The 24092-nt window shown below is 46.6% G+C and overlaps 1 protein-coding gene across 1 annotated transcript in view; it reads left to right on the plus strand.

The window, feature by feature from the left end:
- Positions 1-24092, plus strand: part of DNAAF6 (dynein axonemal assembly factor 6) — a 206326-nt gene that overhangs the window by 143938 nt on the left and 38296 nt on the right. The window contains exons 4-6 of the mRNA XM_085607673.1: positions 2238-2343; positions 6084-6180; positions 15538-15623. Of these exons, the coding sequence (XP_085463799.1) occupies positions 2238-2343; positions 6084-6180; positions 15538-15623 (289 nt within the window). The remainder of the gene's footprint in view (positions 1-2237; positions 2344-6083; positions 6181-15537; positions 15624-24092) is intronic.

Here is a 24092-nt window from a genome sequence, read left to right on the forward strand (position 1 = left end):
TCCCAGGATAGGACACAATAAGGGCCTGCATGATAGAGAGCTGTTACCGCCCTCCTGCAGGAAGCCAAATAGGATTTAGCCCAAAAGGCGAACTGCAAAGGAATAGCCTCCTTGGAAGCAGATGGTTAACATTTATTAGAGGGGTGCTCTATTGCCTATGCAGGCATGCTTGCACTGGGAACAGGAGAGAAGCCGGTTGTCAAACCGTTTGTTCCAGGTGCATGAAGCCTCTTGCTAGGCACAGCTCTGGGGGTGGGCTAATGAGCTCAGAGTTAAGAGAGGGGTCTCTTTATGTTTGGAGTGTTTGGATAACCAAATGTCACACTTTCCAGGAAGTGGTCAGCAGGAGGGAGGGAACCTGGTAGCCCATTGGCTATCAACCACATCCTATCCTGAAGACATTTTTCTGAAAATAAATAAGGCACCCCTGGCTCCCAGAACTTTACCAACTGGAAGAAAAACCGAAGGAAGAATGACCTGCTACACCAAAGAACCAGCAAAGAGAGGCTGCACCAAAAAGGACTGCACCTGGTGGCTAGCGAAGGAAGGGACTGTACCTGCTATGTCCTGCTCAAGAAGAAGTCTTCTCCAGAGCCCAGCAAAGCCAAGATACACCAAAGGCCAGCTGACTGGCCACTAGTTGGCAGCGCAGGGACACAACAGCTAAAGAAACCTGCTGGGGCAAGTTGGTAGCCCAAAGTCTTCAAGTCGCTACCACCGCCGCCGTGCCGCACCTGGAACCAAGACCCAGCCTACACAGTTGGAGCCCCTGAGCACGGGAGTGCTGTCAGACAACTGCTGGGACCCTCAGAAGGCAAGTTATCGACCCAGGAAGAATTGGACTGTGACCGCGACACTGGGCAACTGGTGGTCCAGTGGCGACTGGACTTCAGCGAGACCAAAGAAAACCTAGTCAAACGTTGACCAAGCAACCAAAATCAAGAGTACTAGAGTGGGTATTCTTTGCACCTATTTCCTAGATTTTGGTAATCGAAAGTTTAAGATATATCACAGAAGTGTAGTGGGCGGAAGTATAGTTGTGCCGTGTGTTGGATACTGTGGACGAAGAACTGCAGAGATATTGTAGTGTGATGACTTGCATCAAACTGCTCTAAAAGCCAATTCAGTTTAGTTGCCCATGATGTGACTCAGTGGACACTAAGAACGCTTTTTAATCTATTCTTATATTTCAAAATAAATGTGAGGAACAATGTTTCCATCTTTACTAGGGAGAGAAAATTAAGATGCACGTTTACTATAGCACAAGTGGCACTAATATTGCACAAGGATCCTGTGAACTTTGATAGCTTGCAAGCCAAATGGAAGATTAGGTTTCTTCTGAATAAGTGCATGAATTAGGTTGGCAAAATGCATATGGTCAGGGATACATTGGGCTGTTACTCGATAATACAAGTCATGAAAAGGAGTTGAGAGTACTCGAGATGATTCACGTAATATGCACACATACTGATAAACAACCGAACTAGTGCGCCTTCTCTTACTATGGACCTGTTCTGGGAAACAAATGACTATCTATGGGTTTTATTATTCTGCTGTAAAAGTCAAGATAGACACTAAATCAGGGTGGAATCGTTGTTCCACCGTAGGCAAGTCCTGGTCTGTTCCCATTCTGTTTAATTTTGCGGTCTATAAACTGGAAAAGATTAAAAGTCGGGAGACTAAATTAATTACAGGCATAGGCGACCTATTATGATGAGAGGCTAAACCTGTAGCGGATATCCTCTGAAAAGAGTGCTTGGGATTGTTTTAACCTTAAGTGCAAGGATGTAAATGAGACATCAAGGAGAAGCAAACCTACTCACCCACCGACTTATAGAGAGTTGATGTTGTATTCGAACTATAAGATTAAAGAAAATTGATTTAAGGATTGTGAAAGTGGATTCTCTTTATATTGTTAATAGTTAATCCATGTAACAAGCACTAGTTACTGGTGGTTGTTACAATCTGCATGATTGTTTTCACTGTGTGTTGGGCAAGCTTCTATAGAGCTATGGTGAATACTGAGATATTGTGAAAAAATATTACTATGGGCAGAACAATCATCCATCCAGTTATATTTAAACAAGAAATCTTTTTGCAAATGGTGTAGTTTCATTTACCGTTGTAGGGTTCCCGCTCTCAGTAACTGCCAAGATGCTGCAAATTTTGCGACTGACTCATGCAAGTTATGTAAGGAATGTTAAGGAAGACACCTTTCTCTTTTCCATTTTTTTCAGCCACACCCAAAGAAGAGTGTGCAAGTGGAAATGACATTTGGGACCCTGAAGAGGTTCAAGAAGGCTCTGAATTTGATGATATTTTGGACCACAGGGAACAGCCAGAGTAAGTATGGAGAAGGGTAGCTCAACAGCTAAAAGTGGCTTGTAGATTTGCTAGACATTGAAGGCTACTTCATCCGCTAGCAGAATCGACCAAGAACAGGAGTATGCTACGAACTAGGAGAGGATTTAATTTCCGAACCTGCATCTTTAAAATTTTATATAATACATCATTGGCATGGCCGTGATGAGGCTTTGTTGGCTTTTTGAAAATGTTACTATAGGTTTGACAGGACATTGACAACTTTCATCTTCATTTAACTCTTTGCACTTGACCACATGCTTTCAAGTATTCACAGTATGTTTATTGATAATCTGCTAAAGATTATTTCCCTGTTGGCTGGAGGAGTCCTAACTCATTTAGACGCATGCTTTTGGTTTGCTATGTTCCATGTATAAATCCAATGCAGAAAACCCTACAAGGAGTCTCAGCTGCCCTGCTCGATTGGTCTCTTTGAGTGATCGAAGTGCAAACCTCAGCACAATGACACGTAACATTCACCAGTAGCGACTCGCATAGGGCGTGCTGCAGGGCGGTGGAACGGGGGTGGGGAGGCAGTGTGGGGGGTAGCAAACACGGACATACGACGGAACGGAGGAACGCAATAATTACTTTCCTCCGTTCCGTCCTATATCCGTGTTTGCTACGCCCCCCACCCTGCCCCTCACCGCCCTGCAGCACGCCCTATGCGAGCCGCTACTGCGTTCTCCATACTTACTCGTAATGTTTCTCATTCAGAGTGTTCCAGCTTCTGGCTCTGTTACCAGCTCAATCAGAATTACAGGAGGACTCATAGGTGGTGTTATGTGACCTTACCAAATGTGATTGTGGTGAACGGTGCACGGGCTCTATATACACATTCTCACCCGCTCCCCTTCACTACAGACTTTAAGCAGAAGAAGACAAGATGTTCAAAGGAATCTTCAACCATGTTCAAACTGTGGTCCACAACATTTTTTCATTAAACGCCGTCATACACATAAATATACAAATTTGACTTCTACTTGAACAGCAAACCACATCACTATGAGCACTAACTCCACTGCACTTCGTTCCCCGACCCAACAAAGCATAAACATTCACCCACACAACCCACAGGCCTTCAAATCTTATCTATCCAAAACACATCGACCGTGCTCATAAAAGCACATCTTCATGAAAAGATTAAGCCACCTATGCTGCAAATCCCCAGAACGTGTCCACCACAACAGTTCCCTGTGGTAAGGTCCCAGGGGGCCAGACCCCTTCCTCTTGAAGCTAGTCACACACTCCAAGCACGTATCACCAAACCCAAGCTACACAAACATTTATACAAGCACTTGTATAGTAAGTTAGACGGGATTCCAGCCTGGTGATGGGCAACAATTTATGCCTGTGGATCAATGAGAGATACCAATGTTGGATAACTCTGGTAACTTGCACAAAAGTTGCTATTGCATATTTTTAGGTCGGCAACAGATAACTTTAGCTATACAGAAACGGTTCCTATATTAAAAATGCATTTAAAAAAAAAAAAAAGTACAGGGTCAGATTAGGCTGCGAGTCAGCTCCCTTCAGCCAAAGGCTTTTATAGGATTTCATACCTTTCCATTGCTTAGAAAGACTGCCTGTCAAGGCTGTGACATTTTGTTGATGATTACATCGTTCCACGTGTGTTCTTCTTAGGTTTTAGTAATCTGACATCAAGCAGTCATTTTGTTTGACTGCATATGCCATGTGACATGGAGTTTGCGATTGGAGCCAGTGTGTGTATTTCATTGTGTTTACTTTGGTGAGATAACAACTGTTGAACTGATTTGGGGTCTTTGTACAGGAAATGCTGCTGATTAGATGCTTTAGATTGTCGTAAAGGCGCATTTCTTTCCACTGCTGACTCTTGCGCTTTGGTTTGTTTTACCTTGCAGTCATGATCACGTCATTAGATTTAAAGCTTTTTTGTTCACATTGTAAAGGCATGGATACACATAGGCTTTCTTAAACAGGCAACGAAAATAGTGACGCTTTATCAGTAGCTGCTGCTGTACAATACTTTCGTTTGTATTCCTTCTAAGTTCACCATTTACATATAGCACTGGGCATAGAGGTGTTGTGGGGGGGCGGGAGGAGGCTGCATTCTGAAATTTGTAATGGGCTTAGAACCACCTGCTTCAGAGCTCTTGGTGTACCCAACAATTTTCAGGCAATAATAAAACTGTCAAGATAATTCAGGTGTTTTATTCACCTGCTAGAGAGATTTGAATTTTGACTAATAGAAGTTTTGATTTATCACAAAGTTGTTCTGAGGGTTAATGCGCCTGTTGCTCAATGCATGTAACACGGTGATCATAGAACTGTATTTTTATGTAGATAGCACAGTGGGTTACTTCTTTTGTCCGAGATCCTTTTTGTTACTTGCAGTTCATAAATGACAATTTTTCCAATATAGCACAATGAGCCATACTCTGGCATTAAAGTGCTGCATGCAAACTGCATGGCATAGGTTTACCACCTCACGTTTTCCCAAGTTATTCAGTATCCTAAGGTTGCTAAAAGGGTGCGTTTGGGTAGGAATACATTCTTATTAAATAAAACCAACGCTATCCTCTGTGTTATGTCTTAAATCCTGAGTTTGTGCTTCTCCAGACCATCCCCTCTTTAAATATACTGCCTATCAGATGAAGGGCACCCTTGGAGAGTGTTAGTGATAGAACCAGTGGAGAAGAGGTCAACGTACGGGGGCACCACATAGATTGTTTCACTAGGTGAGTCCTTTCATATCACTCTTACTTAAGGATGCAACGCAACTCTTTTTTATAAAGTCTATTCAGCAAAAGGGCCAACATTACGACCTATATCATCATCACCTTTACCACCACACCACTACAGCCACCACCATTACAACCATCAATGCCAACACCACAGATAACACCATTAACACCCCCACCACTATTATATCACCATTACCAGCCCTATTACAACCACCACCACCATTACCACCACTACGGTCATTACCACTACCAACATTAGCATCGCAGCTATTACCACCACCACCACCATTACACCCCGATAATAATCATCATCACCATGATCAACACCACCATTACACCATGCCAACATTAGCACTACAACAATAACACCACTACCATCAACACCATTACACCACACTAATAATTATCATAGCTATTAGCAATACTGTATAACCACCAGCAAAGTTACCACCATTAACACCAAATACTACCTTCACAACCACCACCATAATTACAGCCATCATCACCAACATTACTCAATTATTGCAAGCATTACAATCACTATCTCGACACCATCCTTGTGTCCACCACTATTGCTGCTGCCTCCAACATCATCATCACCAACACTACTCTATCGCCATCACTATCACCAGCATCTCAACTCTCTCCACCAATACTGCTACAGTCATCATCGCCACTATCAGAGCTATCACAACCGTCAATAGTACTATCTCCACAGCCACTACTACCAAAATCACCACTAGTTCTCAGCACTACCACCGCCATGGTATTCTTCTGTCTTTTTTGTAAGAGCACTGTCTGTTTTACAGTGGTACTTGTGTCTGTAAGAGAAAAGGTCACGTGGGTATATGTGTGATAGACGTGTTTTGCTTTCAGAACTACTGGCTTTCAAATGTTCGTTATTAATTATTGTTCAGCAGTCTGATACTTGTGTCAATATATGCAGTTTGTAAACAGTTACAAAATAATAATCATGATTTCTTTTATGTTGATTAGGTATGAGATTATTTTCAAGCAACATGTGGCAGCTGAGGACGTATTTCTAGGAATGTCTCGAAAAGATCCATCAACAGCATGCTGTGAAGACATGCTGGTGAGCTTAGAAATATCTTTCTTGATCTTGGTAAAATGCCATTACTACCATCTACAGATACCACTACATTTCATTTCAATTGCGCCTAGAGAATTATTTGTCTCTGGAACAGTAGAATTCAGCAGGATACAAGTGCACTGGAAACCAGCTGAAAGAGGAAAAGATTGAGTTAAATCTTAAATAGGAAATGTGCTTTTTTGGGCTCACAGCTCGCTTTCATTGTCTGTTGGCAACAGACCTCTTGTATTCCATATAGACGCAGAGTGGACTTTGTTCGTCCCTTGCTAATGATTCAGTGGCTTTTGTGTCTAAGTCAATGGTTACCCTCCATATTCTTGTGTTTGTCATGCCCAAAGAGCATTTCGATTTCAATGTGTTTTGACTGACTCTCCCCTTCTCTCTCTCCTTACCTCCACCTTTCCTACGCTAACTCTTTCTTCACAGTATTAATAAAGGTCCCTCTTCACCCACTTGTCCTACAGCCCCCTTGCCCTCTCACTGCCACCAGCAACAGGAACAACCTCAGAGGCCCACATCTGGAACAGGCACCTCCTGGCAGGTCAGAGCGCCCAGCAGTGGAGTTCAAGGTAGTTGGTGGTGAACTCTTTGTGTCTCTGAGACTTCAGAACAGGAGGCAAGCACACACAAGCCCTTGGAGATTCTTCACAAGCGGGTTCACAGCAAAGTTCCTGTCTTTGTCCTGTCCTTGGCAGAAGTCTATTTCTGTTGTATGCGAGGATGTCTTTGAGGAAGACAGAGTTTAAACCGTGCCTTGCCTGTCACTGCATGATGTCAGTAACCGACCCCCATCTTGTCTGTCTTCGGCGTCTCGAGCGCGACCACGACTCAAAGTCATGCTTGGACTGTCAGGCCATGGCTACGAAGGCCTTGCGGGAGTGGGCTATGAAGCTCCATGCAGCCCGGCAGTCGACACCAAACTGCGAGACTCCGCGGAGGTCCCGTTATCGTTCGAAGAAGAGGTCGCGAGACCACTCCCGAAGCCCCAAGTACTCTTTGTCCCACTCGAGGTCATCAGGACACTCAGGGAAGAGACACAAGAAGAAGAAGTCCAAACAGACTTTGTCTTCGCCTTGACTGTCATCCATCTAAGAACGAGGTTAGGAGCACTGATGCTCTAGGCGCTGTTCTGCGGAGCGGGAGCCAGGGTCAACTTTGTGCCTCCCTCCCTTTCAGGGCCCTGGAGCGGCCCGCTCAAATAAAAGATTTTTACGAGGCCATGCACCGCGTGTTTGAGTGGACCGGCCCCTCTGGTGAGCTCGCGGGGTCGGAAGAGGCCCTATTGGATTTTACGCCGTCAGCTCCAGCCACGGTGCCAGTGGGGCCTCAAAGATCCGATTCTATGTCCGGGACGGCGCCAGTCGTGCCATCGTAACCTTCCCCAGCATCGGACCCAAAGTCAGTGCCTTCGGTGCTGCCGGTGCCCACTGGTGGTTCCAGCCCTATCCTTATCCCCAATGACGCGGAGTCGAAACGGCGTTGCTCGATGTCGATTACGACGCCGATAGAACCAAGGGGTTCTATGTTGTCGCCTGAACAATTTTAATATGTGTTAGGCTCAGTAGAGGATAGGGAGGGTTCTATGGACCCTTTAGAACACCAGGATGTTTCTGCAGAGCAGATGGACTGGTATGGGGAACTTGGGGAGGCCAGTGGACTGGATACTTCCACAGTCACGGGCATGCTGTCTCCACCAACTGTGGCTACGGAGGAGGGTACATCTTATTCCATGGTGGTAAAGTGAGCAGCCGAGGTCCTCGGACTGGAGTTGCCCTCTGTGCAGGTCAGGGCTAATCTCCTGAGCCAAGTGCTTCACCATGGGGCTTCCACCTCTGAGCCCCTTTTGATCTTCAATGAGGCACTTACTGATGTTCTTCTAGGCACATGGTCCAAGCCTAGCACAGGGCTCCTGTGAATTGGACAATTGCACACCGCCATTGCCCGGATCCGGGTGACCCAAAGTTCCTCAACCAACACCCCACCCCTTAAAGCTTGATCATGCAAGCTTCTACCTCCCAGGGCATGTTCCCTTCTGACCCTTCAGATCGGGAATCTATGAGGCTGGAATCACTTTGGAAGAAGTGGTTTTCTTACTCCAGCCTGGTATTGCGGTTGATGAATACCACATGCTTATTGGACCCTTTCTCCCACTCCCTTTGGGAGATGGTTGCGCAAGTGCCTCCACTTGTCCCGGAGGAGACCCGGGCTGGGCTCTCCCAGGCTGTTAAGGAGTGGAAAGATGCAGCTAAATTCACCATAAAGTGTGGTCTTGACACGTCAGATTCGCTGGGCATAGCGATTTCATCCACAGTCGCCTGACTTAGAATAACTGTATTCTCTGGCGATGTCCAGGCAAACTTGATGGACATGTAGTTTGATGGATCCTGTCTTTTTGGAGACAAGGCAGACTCGGCCCTAGTGAGGTGCATTGACTTTCGAGTTGCGGCCCAGATCCTTGGACCTCTCTTCTACACCTCGTGTCCAGTCTATCTATCGCCCCTTTCATGTCAATGGAAGGGGTTTCCAGCTGCGTGAGCCTTATCCCAGCCACCGTCTTGCACAGACTTCTCATGCAGCTGCAACCTCCAAGCACTCCTAGTCTGACTCTGCAAGAACATGCCACTCCAGTTGGTGGAAGAATCATTTCCCCCGCTGGAGGCCCATAACATCGGACAAGCGGGTCTTGCAGATCATTCAGGAGAGCTATTCTCTTCTCTACTTTTTTTTTTCCTCCTTCCGTTCGGCCAAATCAAGAACGCTCGGTGGAGGATCAATTAAAATTGCTCCAGGAAGGAAGTCACAGGTCTCCAGGCCAAGGGGGGCTATAGAGAGGGTCCTGCATTTATAAGTTGGCAGTGGGTGTTATTCCTGATACTTTCTGACTCAAGAAGAACAAAGGGTTGTGGACCATTTCAGATCTTCAGACTGTCAATCTCTTCTTAAAGAAGGAGAAGTTTAAGATGGTCACTTTAGCCCAGGTCTTGTCTGCCCTTGACCAAGAGGACTGGATGGTAGCGTTGGACCTGCAGGATGCGTATTCCCATATCCTCATCCTGCCAGCCACAGGTGTTACCTTCGCTTCAAGGTAGGCTGCAAGCACTTTCAGTTTACCATGCTCCCCTTCAGCCTTACCATTGCACCTCGGCGTTCAACAAGGTGATGGCTGTCGTTGCAGCTCATCTGCGCAGGTATGGGGTGTCAGTCTTCCCCTACCTCGAGTGGTTGCTGAAGGTCGTCCTTGCCCCAGGCTGTAGTCTCCCACCTTCAGATTAAGGCAGACCTCCTGCATTCAGTGGAGTGCTGTATAAACGTGCTAAAGTCACACCTGACTCATTCTCAGATGCTTTCATCTGGGCTGTTCTGGACAGAGTGCAGCTTTGGGCCTATCCTCCTGAGCAGCGATTCTGATGTTTTAGCCTCTGCTTTGGATTTCGGTGAGACTGACTCTGAGGCTGTTGGGCCTCATAGCCTCTTGCATCCTGTTGGTAAAGCATGCCAGATGGTGTATGTGGACGCTGCAGTGGGACCAATAGTTCCAGTGGGCACAGCATCAAGGAAATGTCACCGACGTGGTCCATATCTTGGAAGGAACTGCAAGAGATCTGCAGTGGTGGTTGACGAAACGCAATTGGGTCAACGGCAGACCCCTCTCCCTTCCCCAACCAAATCTCATAGTTGTGACAGATGAGTCACTTCTGGGATGGGGCGGCCATCTTCGAGAGGTGGAGATCAGGAGACACTGGTCTCCTGTGGAGTCAAGGCTCCACATCAATTTGTTGGAGCTTCGAGCGATTTGATTGGCATTGAAGTCATTTTTTCCCTCTGTCACGGGGCAGTTAGTGCAGGTGTTCACGGACAACACCACCGCCATGTGTTACTGCAACAAGCAGGGCTCTGGGGTTGTGGACCCTTTGCCGAGAGGCCCTGCGTCTCTTAACATGGCTGGACCAGCATGGCATAACCCTCGTGGTTAAACACCTGGCTACTTCTCTAAACACCTGGGCGGACAAACTCAGCCGTCGATGCCTAGCGGATCACAGCTGGTGTCTCCAGTCGAAGGTGCCGCAATGTCTCTTTCAGCACTGGGGAGATCATTGGTTAGATCTGTTTGCCTCCGAAGAGAACGAGCAGTGTCAGCAATAGTGTGCCCTGGAGTTTCCAAGGGTGGCTCTCGCTGGGTGACGCCTTTCGTCGCAAGTGGAGCTCATGCCTGCTGTACGCCTTTCCGCCCATATCACTCCTGCCCAGGGTTCTGAAGAAGATCAGGAGCGAGCGGGCCCAAGTCATTCTTGTGGTTCCGGACTAGGCAAGGAGAGTCTAGCATCCAGAGCTTCTGAAAATGAGCATCGATTCTCCGATCAGGCTGCCCCTTCAGGAGGATCTTCTGTCGCAGCAGTAGGAGCGGTTCCTCCACCCGACCTGTCTATTCTGTGCCTCTATGCGTGGAGATTGAGCGACGGCAGTTGATGGCTTTCGACCTTCCTCCCGAGGTATGCAATGTTATTTTGGCGGCCAGGCGGCCCTCCACTAAGACTGTATATACCTGCTGTTGGCAGAAATGTGTATTATGCTGCGCAAAAAGGTCTATTGACCCTCTTTCTGCTTCTCTTTCCACTGTTCTTCTATTCATTCTAACCCTTGCCCAGCAGGGCTCTGCATTGGATACTCTCAAGGATTATCTTTGTACGAGGCTGGCTTAGTATATGGCTCACTAATCCAGACAACCCTTATGGTGATTTTAGTGGTATTAGAGAACCATAGAAAGCTCTCTCATTGGTATCTCTGAAGAACAGCCTTCAGGCTTAGTCCAGGAGGAGTGTTAAGCAGCGTGTTTTACCAGTACTAATCATATAGTATAGGTTAAGTGGAAAAGGACCGCACAGGAGAATTATAAAAATAGGTATTTATTATAAGCACTCACTAACACAGAGTTTACCCAGAAGACTTAGCTGGGGACCCAAGGTAAGTACCCAGGAACCCCACGGTGGCTGTGTGCAGAGTGGAAACATCATCACGTAGTCAATGCAAGTCAATGTGGAAGTTGCAGTTAAGGTTTTGCAGAAGCAGGACCCTTCCCAGAGAACCCTGAAGAAACCCAGTGGAAGATGGAAGGTTGGAGAGTTACCCCACCCGTGCATACCCCAAGAACCAGGATACCTACATCAGGGAAGCCGGGTGCATAGGTGCAAACTGACGTCTGAATCCACCTTAGACCACAGTGGAGGACTTCAGTAAAGATTCGCTGATGAAGAAGATGAAGGAGTCCAGTGGAATCCAAGGGTGGATTCTTGACGAGGAGTACCTACAAGTCGAGGGGACAGGGTCTATGCCAATCGGGACTGACCAGGAGGCACGAAAGACCAATGACCACCGATTACATAAGATGCACGAGGGTTGACAGTGATCTTGTTGCTGCAGCTGTGAGGACCATGCAATGCTCTGGAGGACCAGGAGCCTTTCACGTGCTGTCCCGTGTCAGAAGTCGAGAAAGAGGAGGTCGTTGTCCAGCTGGAGCACCAACAAGCCTTGGCAGCAGCAACTGACGAGGAAAGCGAAGAAGGTGAAGTGTCGGGACCAGTAAGGTCCAAGGGACTTACCGAGAACAGGAGAGTTAGAGTAGGCCCCAAGCAAACAGGAGAGCCCACTGGAGCCAAAGAAGACCCTCAAGAGGACCCACAGGCCGAAGGCACAGGAGTCGCAAGAGGACCTCGAGCAGCTCAGTAGTGACGCAGGCCCACGGTGCAGAAGCTGCGGTGAGGACAAAGATCTTGGTAGCAAGAGATGCTGGAGGCTGGAGCTTCTTGGAGCCCGAAGATCTCTGGAGAAGAGACTCAACAAGCTTTGTCAACACGGTGCACAGGGCTGCTGTTTCAGTAGTTCTGACCAGGGATGCTGCCCTCAAACTCTGTGAGAAGACCACGCAGGTGCTGGGCATTTCAAATTCCGGAGGACGTCAGGAGCAGCAGGCCAGTCAGCTTAGCTGCGGTGCCTGCAGATGCGGGGGGTGACTCCTTCACTCCAAGGCAGATCCCTTCGCGTATCTTTGATGCCCACAGGCCTGGAGAAGAACCTGTATGAAGCACAGGCACAGATGATGCAGAAGACTGGCAGGACCACGTAACCTGGAGCCTTCCCATATGCAGTCTTGGTTCCCAAAGTGAAGTCCAACGTGCCCAGATGGTAGAAGTAGAAGTGGTTTCGGATCTGAATCTTATCCCACAACGAATATAAGGAGCCACCCATAGGTAAGCCCTTAAGTACCCTAGGGAAAGGGTTGGGATGATTCAGGGGTCTCTCTCAGACGAGGGGCTGGACAGAGGGGAGGATACTCCCATGTCTTTTGTCCAGTTACTCACCAGAGCGGAAGCCAACGACTCCTTGGTCTGCCTTCAACTGGAGTATGCAAGGAGGGCATCAAATGTGCCCTTCAAAGTAGTCTGGTGGTGTTGGTAAGTGCCCCCACCCCAGCCCAATACACGAAGTCCTGTCTGGGAGGTGGTCACACCTCCCTGTGACAGGAAACCTATAGTCCTACCTTCCTCTACTCGAGCCTAGCTCAGCAGCAGGAGGGCAGAATCGTGTCTGTGGTCGGCAGGAGCAATAGCTTTCTGTTAGACCCTGAAAGGCTAGTACCGGGAATACAGGGGGGCTCCCTATGGGGAGCCCCCCCCAGAACATGGGATCCTACATCCAACACTGTAATCGGTGTTGGGGTAGGATTCCAACATGTTTGATACCAAACATGACCGGTTTCGGTGCAGCCACTATATAGTTGGACATCTCCAAATTAACTTGATGTCCACTATATGTATAAAATGGCTGACCACACTTACAAAGCCGGGAGAATTGACTCCTAGGTTTGTAGGGAGTGTCCTGCTCATGCAGGGCACCCTCACACTTATAACCAAGCACCCTGCCTTCAGGATTGAAAGGCCTACCTTAGGGGTGACTCATAGGTTTTAAGTGCAGTGGCCTCCGATCTAAGGAATCTTATCTGTTGTGAGTGGGGCTAGCACCAGCTCACACAGGCTGCAATGGCAGGCCTCTAGGCACAGTTTGAGTGGTCACTTATGAGAGGCATAATACATGCTGCGGCCTATGGGAAACCCATGGTGCACTTATGCCCAGGGTACCTTAGTACCATATCGTAGGGACTTAGAAGGATACACAGTAGCCAATTGGGAACGTACCAAAGTACTTACCACAGTCCAATTTAGGGAGAGAGCACAGTGACTGGGTTCCCGATTAACAGGATCCGAGTCTAATCAGAAAACCGAATGACACCAGCAAAAAGTGGGGTTGTAACCCTGAAAGCAGATCCTACATTCCTACAATCCTTCTGCTCTTTTTGAGGCTGCCAGACCAACCCTCTCTCTTTAGGTCTCCAACTGTACATAGGTTTCTGAAAGGGCTGGCTTACTTGTTTCTGCCCACGCCCTTTGTTATGCCACAGTGGGACCTTAATTTCGCCCTCACTTTTCTTACGTGTGTTCCCTTCCACCCTTTGCACAACTGTCCCCTCTGGCTGCTTTCCATCAAGACAGCCTTTCTGGTGGTAATAACATCTGCCCAGAGGGAGAGTGAGTTCCAAGCACTATCTTGTACGCCTCCCTGTATGATCTTTCTCAGACAAAGTGGTGCTTCACACCTGTGCCTCATTTTTGCCAAAGGTTGTGACACCATTCCATCTGAGTCAATCCATAACGCTGCCCACCTTCTTTGCTCCCCCGCATCTCTCTAAAAAAGAGGGGCATCTCCACCGCCTGGACCCAAAAAGAGAGTAGTCGTTCTACCTTGACCGCACCAAAGAGTTCCAGGTGGACGACCAACTCTTTGTGGGGTACGTGGGAGCGATGAAGGGGCGGGCAGTGAAGAAAAGGACCGTCTTTTGCCGGATCGTTCTCTGCATTAAGATCTGCGATGCCCTGGCTAAGAAGCAGCTCCCTGAGGGATTAGGGGCCCATTCCACCAGGGAAAAGGCTGCGAGTACAGCCTTGGCTCAGGGTGCCCCAGTCCTAGATATCTGCCAGGCAGCAACATGGACATTCTTGCACACGTATGCCAAGCACTACTACCTGGACAGTCAGGTCTGCAGGGATGGGCATTTTGCCGGATCGGTCCTGCAGGATTTCCTAGTGTAAGGTATTAGTCCGGCAACCCACCACTAGGATGGTGTGGCTTGGGTATCTATTTTAAAGGTAAGGAAGCTGCAGCTAGAGTCTGCTGCTAGAGGTCTCTAACAGATGAACAAGTTACTTGCCTTCGGTAACGCATTATCTGTTAGGGACTCTATCTAGCTGCAAATTCCTTACAACCCCACCTATGCCTCCCGCTTTGTGGACTGAGTTTGTTAGGACTAGAGTTGCTCCCCCTTTCAGGCCCTAGTTTTGCATACGTTTTTGTCAGTAACTTCATGGCTCTGCACTTCTGGTGTGAAAAAAATGAAAAGTACTGAAGTCTGCGCACCTGGTTGATGCCTATATAGTTGATTGCAACGTCATAACCGATGCTTAAGATGCTGACGACATTACACGGCGCCGAATAGAGCCACCCGACGGTGTGCGCAAGGGTTATTGCTAGAGTAAAAGTTTCCAGATCCAGCCTGGGAAATTCAAAGGTGAGGCATCTGCAGCTAGAGTCTCTACCAGATAAGTAACTTGTTCTTCACACAGCTCTAGTGCTGATATCTCTTCTCATCAATAGTTCCTGTTGTATGAAAAGCTGCGTTTCCCAGCTCCGTAGCACCATTTTAATTTTTTGGGGCTAATAATGATGCGAGTCCCACGCACATTATCACTCAGCAAATGTAAACATTGTGACTTCATTACACAGTGTAGAGTGAGCAGGACGTCAAAGGTAGATGCTGTGATGAAAGCAATGTAAAGTGGTATATGTACAGCTCTGTGATAAAAAGTTGCTTCGTTATCATACTTTATAAAATCGTTGTTTTCAATGTTCTAACGACATGTGATCTCTTTGTTACAGAACAGAAACCATGTGATGTAATTAGTTTTAGGTCTGAAGAATAGTAAATTTAAAAAAAAATGTTTGTGCATTTAATAAATATACACGATAGGGCAGATTGAAGGCCAAAAGGAAAGAGATTTGAGCTATAGCGGAGGAAGATGTACCAGCAAGCAAAGAGTCATGAAAGTTTAGCTAAAAAGAATGGTTTTTTTCGACACCAACTCAAAAGTGAGAAGTAGTCGAAAACGTGCAATTGTGTACAAAACAGACATGCATGCAAACAGTGATGTACTAGTTTGTCCTGTATGAAATGAAACGGAACTAAACCTTGTAAAACAATAATTTATTAGCTCACTGTGGTTTTTTTCTCAGGTTAGAATTAAGTTGCCCGGGGCAAAGTCAGGAGACATTGCGCTCGATGTTCGTGATAAGTTTCTTGATCTGCGAACCACAAAATAGTAAGTAATCCTTCCATAAAATATATTAATTATCATTTTAACAATATCAGGCATATTCTAATGCTCATGTCTTCTGTATGCAATTTTACTTTTACTTGTTATTTGTAATATTTTTTACAAATCTGCAGATTTATACTGCAACACTGCTACCAGTTATTTGCTGTTAACTACGTTTTACCTTTGCAAAAGTGAAGCGACATTGATAAAGAAAATACAGTGCCTTAGTGCCAATATTTTGGGAGCAGTGCCTGCTGCTGTACTTGTTTGAAAAGTCGCGTTTTTCGCTCACCACAAGTGCCTTTAGGGTTGTTGCTTGTGTGCCGCAACTTTTCATATTTTGAATATGCCCACTTTCAGATGTGTTTGGTAGATCAAAATGGATGCTATTGTTGTGCCATCCTTGGCCAGTGTTCCATTGCGGTAGCCTAACGGCAGCATGTCTCTTTGTCGAATCCCCCTGATTGCCAATCATTGCATTTGTTTTTGGTACCAGGGACATTGGTGGCTGACTAAGCCTTCCCCCGGCCGTCTATTTTCCAGTCCTGCAAAGTGGTTTCTTTCGGGCCAGGTGAAGTTGCATACATCCACACTCTAGCCCCAGGCACAAATAAACCTGCCCTCCAGATAAGAGACGATTTCATCCAGAGGGGCCACTGGATTGGGAGTTAGTTGTGGGGACGAAGATGACCCCTGAAACTCCTGTTCCAGGATCCCAGGCTGTGGTGGTGAATGGAGATAAATGTCAATTCCAATGCACTCCTCAGCATCGCGCACATCACTGTGTCGCTGCAGACACAGCCTTTTTGTACTGATGCCCCTCACCGCAGGACTGTCTCCAGCAGTCTGGAACACCCACAACAGAGGCACAGAGAGGTAGGTGTCAGGGTTCTGTACTGAAGTGTGATTAAGGTAGACAAATGCGTGGCCTCACCAAATAGCTCCCTTTCAACCTGCAGCTCCACCCCTACTCACCAGTAGCATCTACAAAAGGGCAGAGCGTTGGGAAGTCTAATCAGCAGCCATTTGCTAACAAAAGAGTTCATTACATTTGTAAAGAGAGCATTTTCACCACAAATTCACAACCAATTGCCCTTTGCATGAAAGTCATTTGATTGCTCTCTTCTCTTCACTAGCACCTGTGCCCAATACACTGAAGGCAGAAAGGAAGGAGGAGAGAAAAGAAAATAAACATGTAAGGGGGGATCTGCAGGAACAAGGATCGAGGCTAAAAGTGAAAAAGCAATCCATTTTAAAGAGACATTGGGAGGGCAAACTTGAAAAAACAAAGGAAAAGAACTGAGTAATAAAGAAGGGAAAAAAGGAGAGAAGAGAAGAATGAAAAGAAATAACAGAGCAGAAAAAACATACAGAGTGGGGTGTGATAAGGAATTAATGTAGACAGTAATAAACGGTAGGAAAATAATATATGAAAGAATAAGTGAAGGAATGAGAGAAATCATCAAAAGGTAGCAACCAAGAGGAAAGGTGCAAGAAAGGAGAGGCTCAGACAAAAGGAAGCAGCCTGAAATGAAGGACAGAAAAGGAGAGAAAAGTGAAAGTAGTGAAAATAAAAAGAAAGCAGAAGCCTTGTGAGCTACAGGTAAAATTACAAGCAGGGGGTGATGCACCTAATGCAGTGTGGTGTGTGCAATATAGCGCCCTTTGACTCTAACCCTGATGAAATAGTTCAGTGATTAGTATACTGACTGCAACCATAAATGTGTAGGCTGCAGGTCACCGGCTTTCTTGCCAACTCCCCCTGCGACCGGTTCTAGCTTTACTTTACTTATAAATGAGGCACAAAGCGACAGCTGCCCCTGTATATTTTTGTTGGGTGTCTCTTACTCGATGTTGTTATATTTGCCAGTCATTGTATGTTGTGCTTTTCTGAGACTGTGGTGCAGTTGTTGCAGCCTGCAGCATCTTCCTTGCAGTCTGTGCTAATAGATGTGTGTCGTGCAGGGGCTGCAGTTGTGTTTTATGTTTTTTGCATGTTGCAGTCCTGTGGTGTGGTATTGTGTGTGTGTCTGAACTATGCCCACCTCTAATTGATGTTGGTATTACCAGTGCTTGTGCCCTGCTGCCCCTTTCCGTGCACATATGCAAATAAAGAAGAAAAAAAGTTCACTCTCCGCAATACACTACTCTTTCTCACCCCATACGTTTCTCACTATATCCTTTACCTCTACTCTGACTCACCCCGAAACTCACTCTACTACTATGACCCCCAAATTAACCCTTTCTAGACTCTTCCCTTCTCTCTCCCTCCTCAGCTCATCCCAAACCTCCTTTTAATACTGCGATCTCTCAATCAACCCTTTCTAAATTCTTCCCTCATGTATATCTCCCTCAACTCATCCCAAGCCTATTTTTACTGCTGAGATCTCTTAATCCCTTTCTAGAGATTCTTCCCTCCTCCATCTCTCCTTTTTACTCATCCCAAATCTCATCTTACTACTATGATCTCCCAAATAACACTCTCTAGACTCTTCCCTCTTCTATCGCTTCATTATCATATTCAATCTAACTAAGAGACTCACATGTCCATCACTCACATTAACTAATTTCCCTATACTAATCCACCACTAATCCTTTTGAGTTCCGAAATAGCATGCCACTCACCAAAAAGCACATTGACGCCTCTTCAGGGGTAGTAAGCGTTATATAAATACAATTACAAATTGCACAGTTGTGATCAATCAAGCCCTTCAGGGACAGGAAGGTCCCGGACTCACAAAGAATCTTACCTGGGCAAAGAGCACTGTCCGTTCAATCCAACAATCCAAATGAACTCTCGCAGTCCATTAAGCATGACGCAGTGATATCAAGTCCCAGTTGAGGGGGCATACAAGGCAGGTGCTTCAGCAGCCAGAGGTGCAGAGGCTTACCAAAGATCCTGGCAATCCTGCTCTTCTGTTGGTTTATTACAATGCAGTGGTCATCTGTACTTTCTTGTGCGCACTATCTTTTCTTACTTCTGCTTCTCGACCTGGCAAACAGGTCTGCGTTCTCCTCTCTGCAGACTCTGCAGAAACACCTTTAGCACCCTTCTTTCAGCAGCAAGTCAAATTCCTCATTCAAGGTTGATCCTCAGCCCCTCCAGCAGATAGTTGCAGAGCTCTCCGGTGATGTTCCCTCAACTGACTGGGAAGCTGGTGGACAAAGACAAAACCCTCAATTTCAGAATAATGTTCACCACCCTGTGGGGTGTCACACACACAATGGTTACTTTGAAGGCCTGGAACAATGACTTGGGGTTTCAGTTCCCGTCTTATAAAATATTTGCTGACATAGTTTGTGTATTCCCCTGGCACAGTACTGGGACTAGTTTGAAGTATTTTTGATGCTTTGTGTTCCATGTCCAAACAGGCCAGGTAGCAATGCCTATATCAGCACGCCTATGGCGACCACCCTAGGGGTTTGGGATGTATTGAACAGATCCACTCCTCTTACCACCTTTCCTTCCCCATACACGCCCATACATTTCAACCCTGAGTTTCCTCTGGCACTACAGGAGGGGCCCTGTGAGGTTTGGAGGGAGAGGGGCTGTCTCATAATTTGTCATCTGTTTGAGGGGGGGGGGGGGGGGGGAATGTTAACCTTCCCGGAATGCGCCCAGGCCTTTCATCTTCAAACAGCTGAGGAATTTCACTATGTGCAACTTAAGCATTAGGTTCTTCACCTGCAGATAAGGCAGGCTGCCACCAGGGATCTACTTCCCATCGAGAAATTTGCCTAGTCCGGGGCCTCTTCGAAGGGGGGACCATCTCCTTCCTTTACTCACTCATACGGGCACTGGGTTCCCATCACACCCCTAGGCACCAAAGGTTCTGGGATGCACTCTTGGACACCCCATTGCAGAAGAAGTAATGGTCCTCACTATATAGGGATATATCCAAGTTTAATCGCTCTATGTTTTTATGGGAGGCTCATAACAAAATTATGTACGAATGGTACCTACACCCCAAGAGGCTTCACACCATCTTCCCTAACTCCTCGGACAGGTGCTGGAGCGGATGCGGGTTACTGGGTGACTTTAGGCATATCTGGTGGGACTGTCCCCACATCAAGCCCTTCTGGAAGGAGGTACTTGCACAAATCAAACTGATCTTGGGCTACCCGATTCCGGACACAATAGAACACACACTCTTGGGGATCCGGGATCCCAACCTGAAGCGCCAGACGCATGGGGACCAGTCTGTAATGTGGCTCTGCCTCGGGGCGGCTAAGATGGCCGTAGCGGCCGCGTGGAAGAAAACAGAGGCCCCCTCCCTCACTCAGTGGCACACTAGGTTATGGCGAGCATTGGCGGTGGAGAGAATGGCAGACATCGTAAAGGACTCTCTTAAGGGATAAGTGGCCCCCCTGGTTGAGTATCTATCTGAAGGGTTGCCCCTGTTTGCTTGAGGTCCGAGGTTGCTAGCTCTCTATCTCTTTCATATATAGAGCTCCCATTGACTCCCCCGATATGTTGAGGAGGCTTCGGGAACAGGGGGGCTCCCTTCCCCCTGGGGCCCGGCCTTCAACAGCAACTATCTTTGAATTTTCTTTGACCGTGACACCTTAGTTTGAATTTTTGTGTTTTCTTATTATAAAAGGGTGGGGGAGGGGAAGACAGATTGCAAAGGCTTCTGTGGGTCTCCAAGGGGATCAAGATGTTGATTGTAATTACAGAACCAGGTGGAAACCTGGGAGTTGTAAGTTGACCATATTCAAAATTTGCCGATTCCTAGTCCACAAACTGTATACGATACTCTAGCACATGGTTGGCATACACAAGGCATGGGGGTCCCCTTCCCCTGTATGATTTTTTTCTTTCCTGTGTACTGTTATATCTTTGAAACTAATAAAAAAGATTCTGACACTAACAGGCCAGGTATGGTGTTTTGTCATCATGTTACTGCAGCAAAGAGTGGTTGAGCTGGGAATCTTTCTTTGAGATAAAAAAACATGCACATAAAAGAGAGAGAAGCCCTCGCACATTACACTTATCAGCCTTTGGGAGCAGCACTTCTTCCAGGGGACCAAAGGGGCCAGTCAGTGTCAAAGACTAACTCTGCATTTCTTAACAGATCCCTGTCTCATGTCCTCCCATCTACTTGATCAACCTGACGGGTCTGACACTTGAAGAGAACAAAAGTGCAAGACGTGACAAAAGGCAATTTACTACTCTTCAATAGAAACCAGTGCCTCATGTCTTCCCACACCCTCTAGTTTGTGGCCTCCAGCGAGCTTCAGCAATATTTGCATTAAACATGCTAGTTTGGTAGGCTACCTCCATCCTTCGTTTTGCACACCTTGCAAAAATGGGTTCCTCCACAATGGATTCCCTTTGCAGTTACAGAGGAAGCAGACCATCCTAGGCCTGTTCAGTCTGTAGGATGTCTGCATCTCTGAATGTAGGCATGGGTATAGTTGTTGGTGCTACCTGCACCTCTTCTCTTATCCACATAGCCTGCTAATTGCCACTCGGAAAAGGCTCACAGGAGTCTTGAAGTCTCAGCTGCTTCTGGTTTAACAGCAGAATGTGCACAATTGTGGAAAGCCTAAATACAGCTGGAACTTGCCTGTAGCCGCTTGAAGCCACTTAATGCTGGGCATAATGCATAAGAACTCTATCTTGACAAACTGTAATAGACTGCCTAAGGTGACCTCAGAGAGCTCAGATTGTTAAGGGAGCAGGAAAGCTTTGGAAGCCTTGGGAGCAGGCAGGAGAAGGCCCAAATGCGTTGGAATTTGGGTAGGGTGGAGTTGATTAAAACTAGTGATTAGGGGCGTGAGCAAGAGTTGTACATGAGTATCATACCGGTGCTTTTGCCAGTTGTATTGATTTAAATATTTAACTCCTATTATTGGTAACACATATCTTGAACTCCAGTAAAAGCCTCAGAGTATAGACTGCGTAGGTTGTGCTCAGTTCTGCCAAAATATGGCACACAATACAACACTGTACAACTAGAACACTTCAACACATTCCTGCAAGTCAATTATAGAGGATGCCATACACACACTTTCAGCAGGTTTAGAGGGCACACTGAAATCCAACTTAGCCCAGATGTTTCCATTTCAAGGACCACCCACCTGCTACAGGCAGATACTGATCTGAATTGTTCCTTAGAAGGAACCAAGGGAGATGAGGGATCCAGGGGTTCCAAGGAGAATGGGTGAAAACATTTCGGGCAAATACCCTACTGCACTGCTTATCATGCCACTCTATATAGCTTCTTGTATGATTACAGATTTCTCACCACCATGGTCAAGTCATGCTTATTTGCCAACAGCCATCACTTTGCCCCAAACCTAATTCACATTGTGTTTGGAGACCAACCACAAGACCACTTAAAATTATTATTATGCCACTAGCCCCCCTAAAGACACCAAAAGGAGTAGAGAGTGATAAAATATATGTCTCTGTGGTGTCACGTGCTCTGTGTGTGAAAAAAAACTGCCCTCACTCACACAGTTGTGTGACATGCTTCCTCATAGGGCTGCTTCAGTACACCCACGCGCAGGCCAGGATTAAAAATGTGAAGGATGGTGGTGACTTAAAGAGATTATGAACTCTTTACACACCCCCTTACTGCAAATTTGTTGACATGTTTCAGCCATCGTTATGTGCCTAAGGTATAGGGTCACGCCGACGGAGGGTCAAGGAATAAAATGTACGCATAGCGACACCTCTGAGTACTAATTCACACTGAACTTCCTCTTTTGGTGATCCCAGTCTAACTATTTCTACATATTTTTTATCTGTTGTGTCTTGTCTTCCCCTACCCTATTGCCCAACCCCAGGCGTTGGTCTGTGCGAGGGTGTACTGAAGCATCCCTATGATGAAGCATGTCGCACACTTGTGTGAGTGAGGGCAGTTTTTCCACACAGAGCACGTGCCACCACAGAGACATATATTTTTATCACTCTCTAATTTTGGTGTGTTTAAGTTGTGGCTAGGGAGGCCGGAGTAGAGGGGACTTAACCACTCACCCCTTCACTTTTGTGTAAGATAATAGCCTACCACCCCCCTCCACTTTATCCCAGAACAAATAGGAGAATTTGCTTGATGAGGGTTGGTTGACCCAGTCAGTCAGGATGACCCATAAGGACAAACCTATCTAGCCCAGGTGACCTCTTTTCAACTAATCTTAGAAAAGAGTAAGAATGAGAGCAGGAGGAGGATGTCACATGGGCATTCTAAGATAAAACATGAAGTCTACAAAGAACTCTGCCTCCAAAGAGGCCTTACCAGGGGAGAAAAATAGTTCACAGATGTTACTCCCTGCAGTAGCAGGGTTAGTAGTTCTTACTATTCATAGTAAAGAAAATCAACAAATGCTGACAGTGGACTTGTTCCCCAAAGTCTAATTTCTGGGTCTCAAACGCAGACTGAACAGGAGCTAGGACCAGCATGTCTAGTCTTCAACAGAGTGGGTGACATGTAACTCCCAAGAAACACTCAGCCAGAGAAGTGACTCATTTCATGCATCTTAGGAAAATCATACAGGGCATATGGACTGGACCTAGAGGACTTCAGGAACTGATTAGTTTCCTGAAGAATAGATCCTGGCAACTGAGTTGCTAGCAATAATAAGGGCACAGAGCTAACTGTTCGGGATTCTGCAAAACGAAATGCCAGGGATGATGGGAATCATGGGTGAAAGGAGTGATGAGACACAGACATGAATGGCCAACACAGTCTTGAACTCGACAAGTACTGGCATCAATGTTATGCATCCACTGTTCGCTAGTAAGGAAACCAGCACTTACTTACTAGCCCTGCTTGCAGTAAACCCTCTCTCATCATCGTACTAGTTCAAGCCACCCAGACAGATTCAAGGGAGATAAAAAAGCATGGTGAGCAAAGTTCTGTAAAACCACAACTGTGCTCTCACCTGCCATTCAACACATAGAAATGCTGGTGCTGAGGTGGAAAATGCCTGGCAGTGGTGTCCCAGTCCCTAACAAAGCCACAAGAATCTAACATGAAGTCCAAGTCTGAAATATTATTGATCATGAACAGTAGAGTGCACGCCCCGGTACGGTATGAGAGAAACCTGCTAATCCTAAAAGTCCTAAAAACCTCAAAGAGATGCTCTACTAAATAAGAGTCTGTCATGTCTTAGGGACTAGCAAAAGGAACAAATGATGGACGGAATGCTGGACAATGCAAACATTCACCCCCAGTCACAAAGATCTGGGATTAATCCATCGTTCTTTTGCTCACCATGCCACTCAAGTTTGGACCGAGCTATATGCAAATCAGTCTTCACTCTGTGCCTTATGGGATCAGTCCAGCCCGTACTGCCAAGCCAAGTCCTCCCTAGACCAGAAACAGCATCATGGGACCAGTTTCGGGGCATCACCCGACATCAGCCGGGCTAGCTTGAATCCAGTGGTGAAGTGAGCCTGGGACCCACGTCTGGGCATACCCTTCCTACTTAGGGCGGCAAAAGGAACACATGATGGACGGAATG

The sequence above is a fragment of the Triturus cristatus genome, chromosome 5_2 (genome assembly GCF_964204655.1).
Source record: "Triturus cristatus chromosome 5_2, aTriCri1.1, whole genome shotgun sequence".
NCBI classification, from domain to species: Eukaryota; Metazoa; Chordata; class Amphibia; order Caudata; family Salamandridae; genus Triturus; species Triturus cristatus.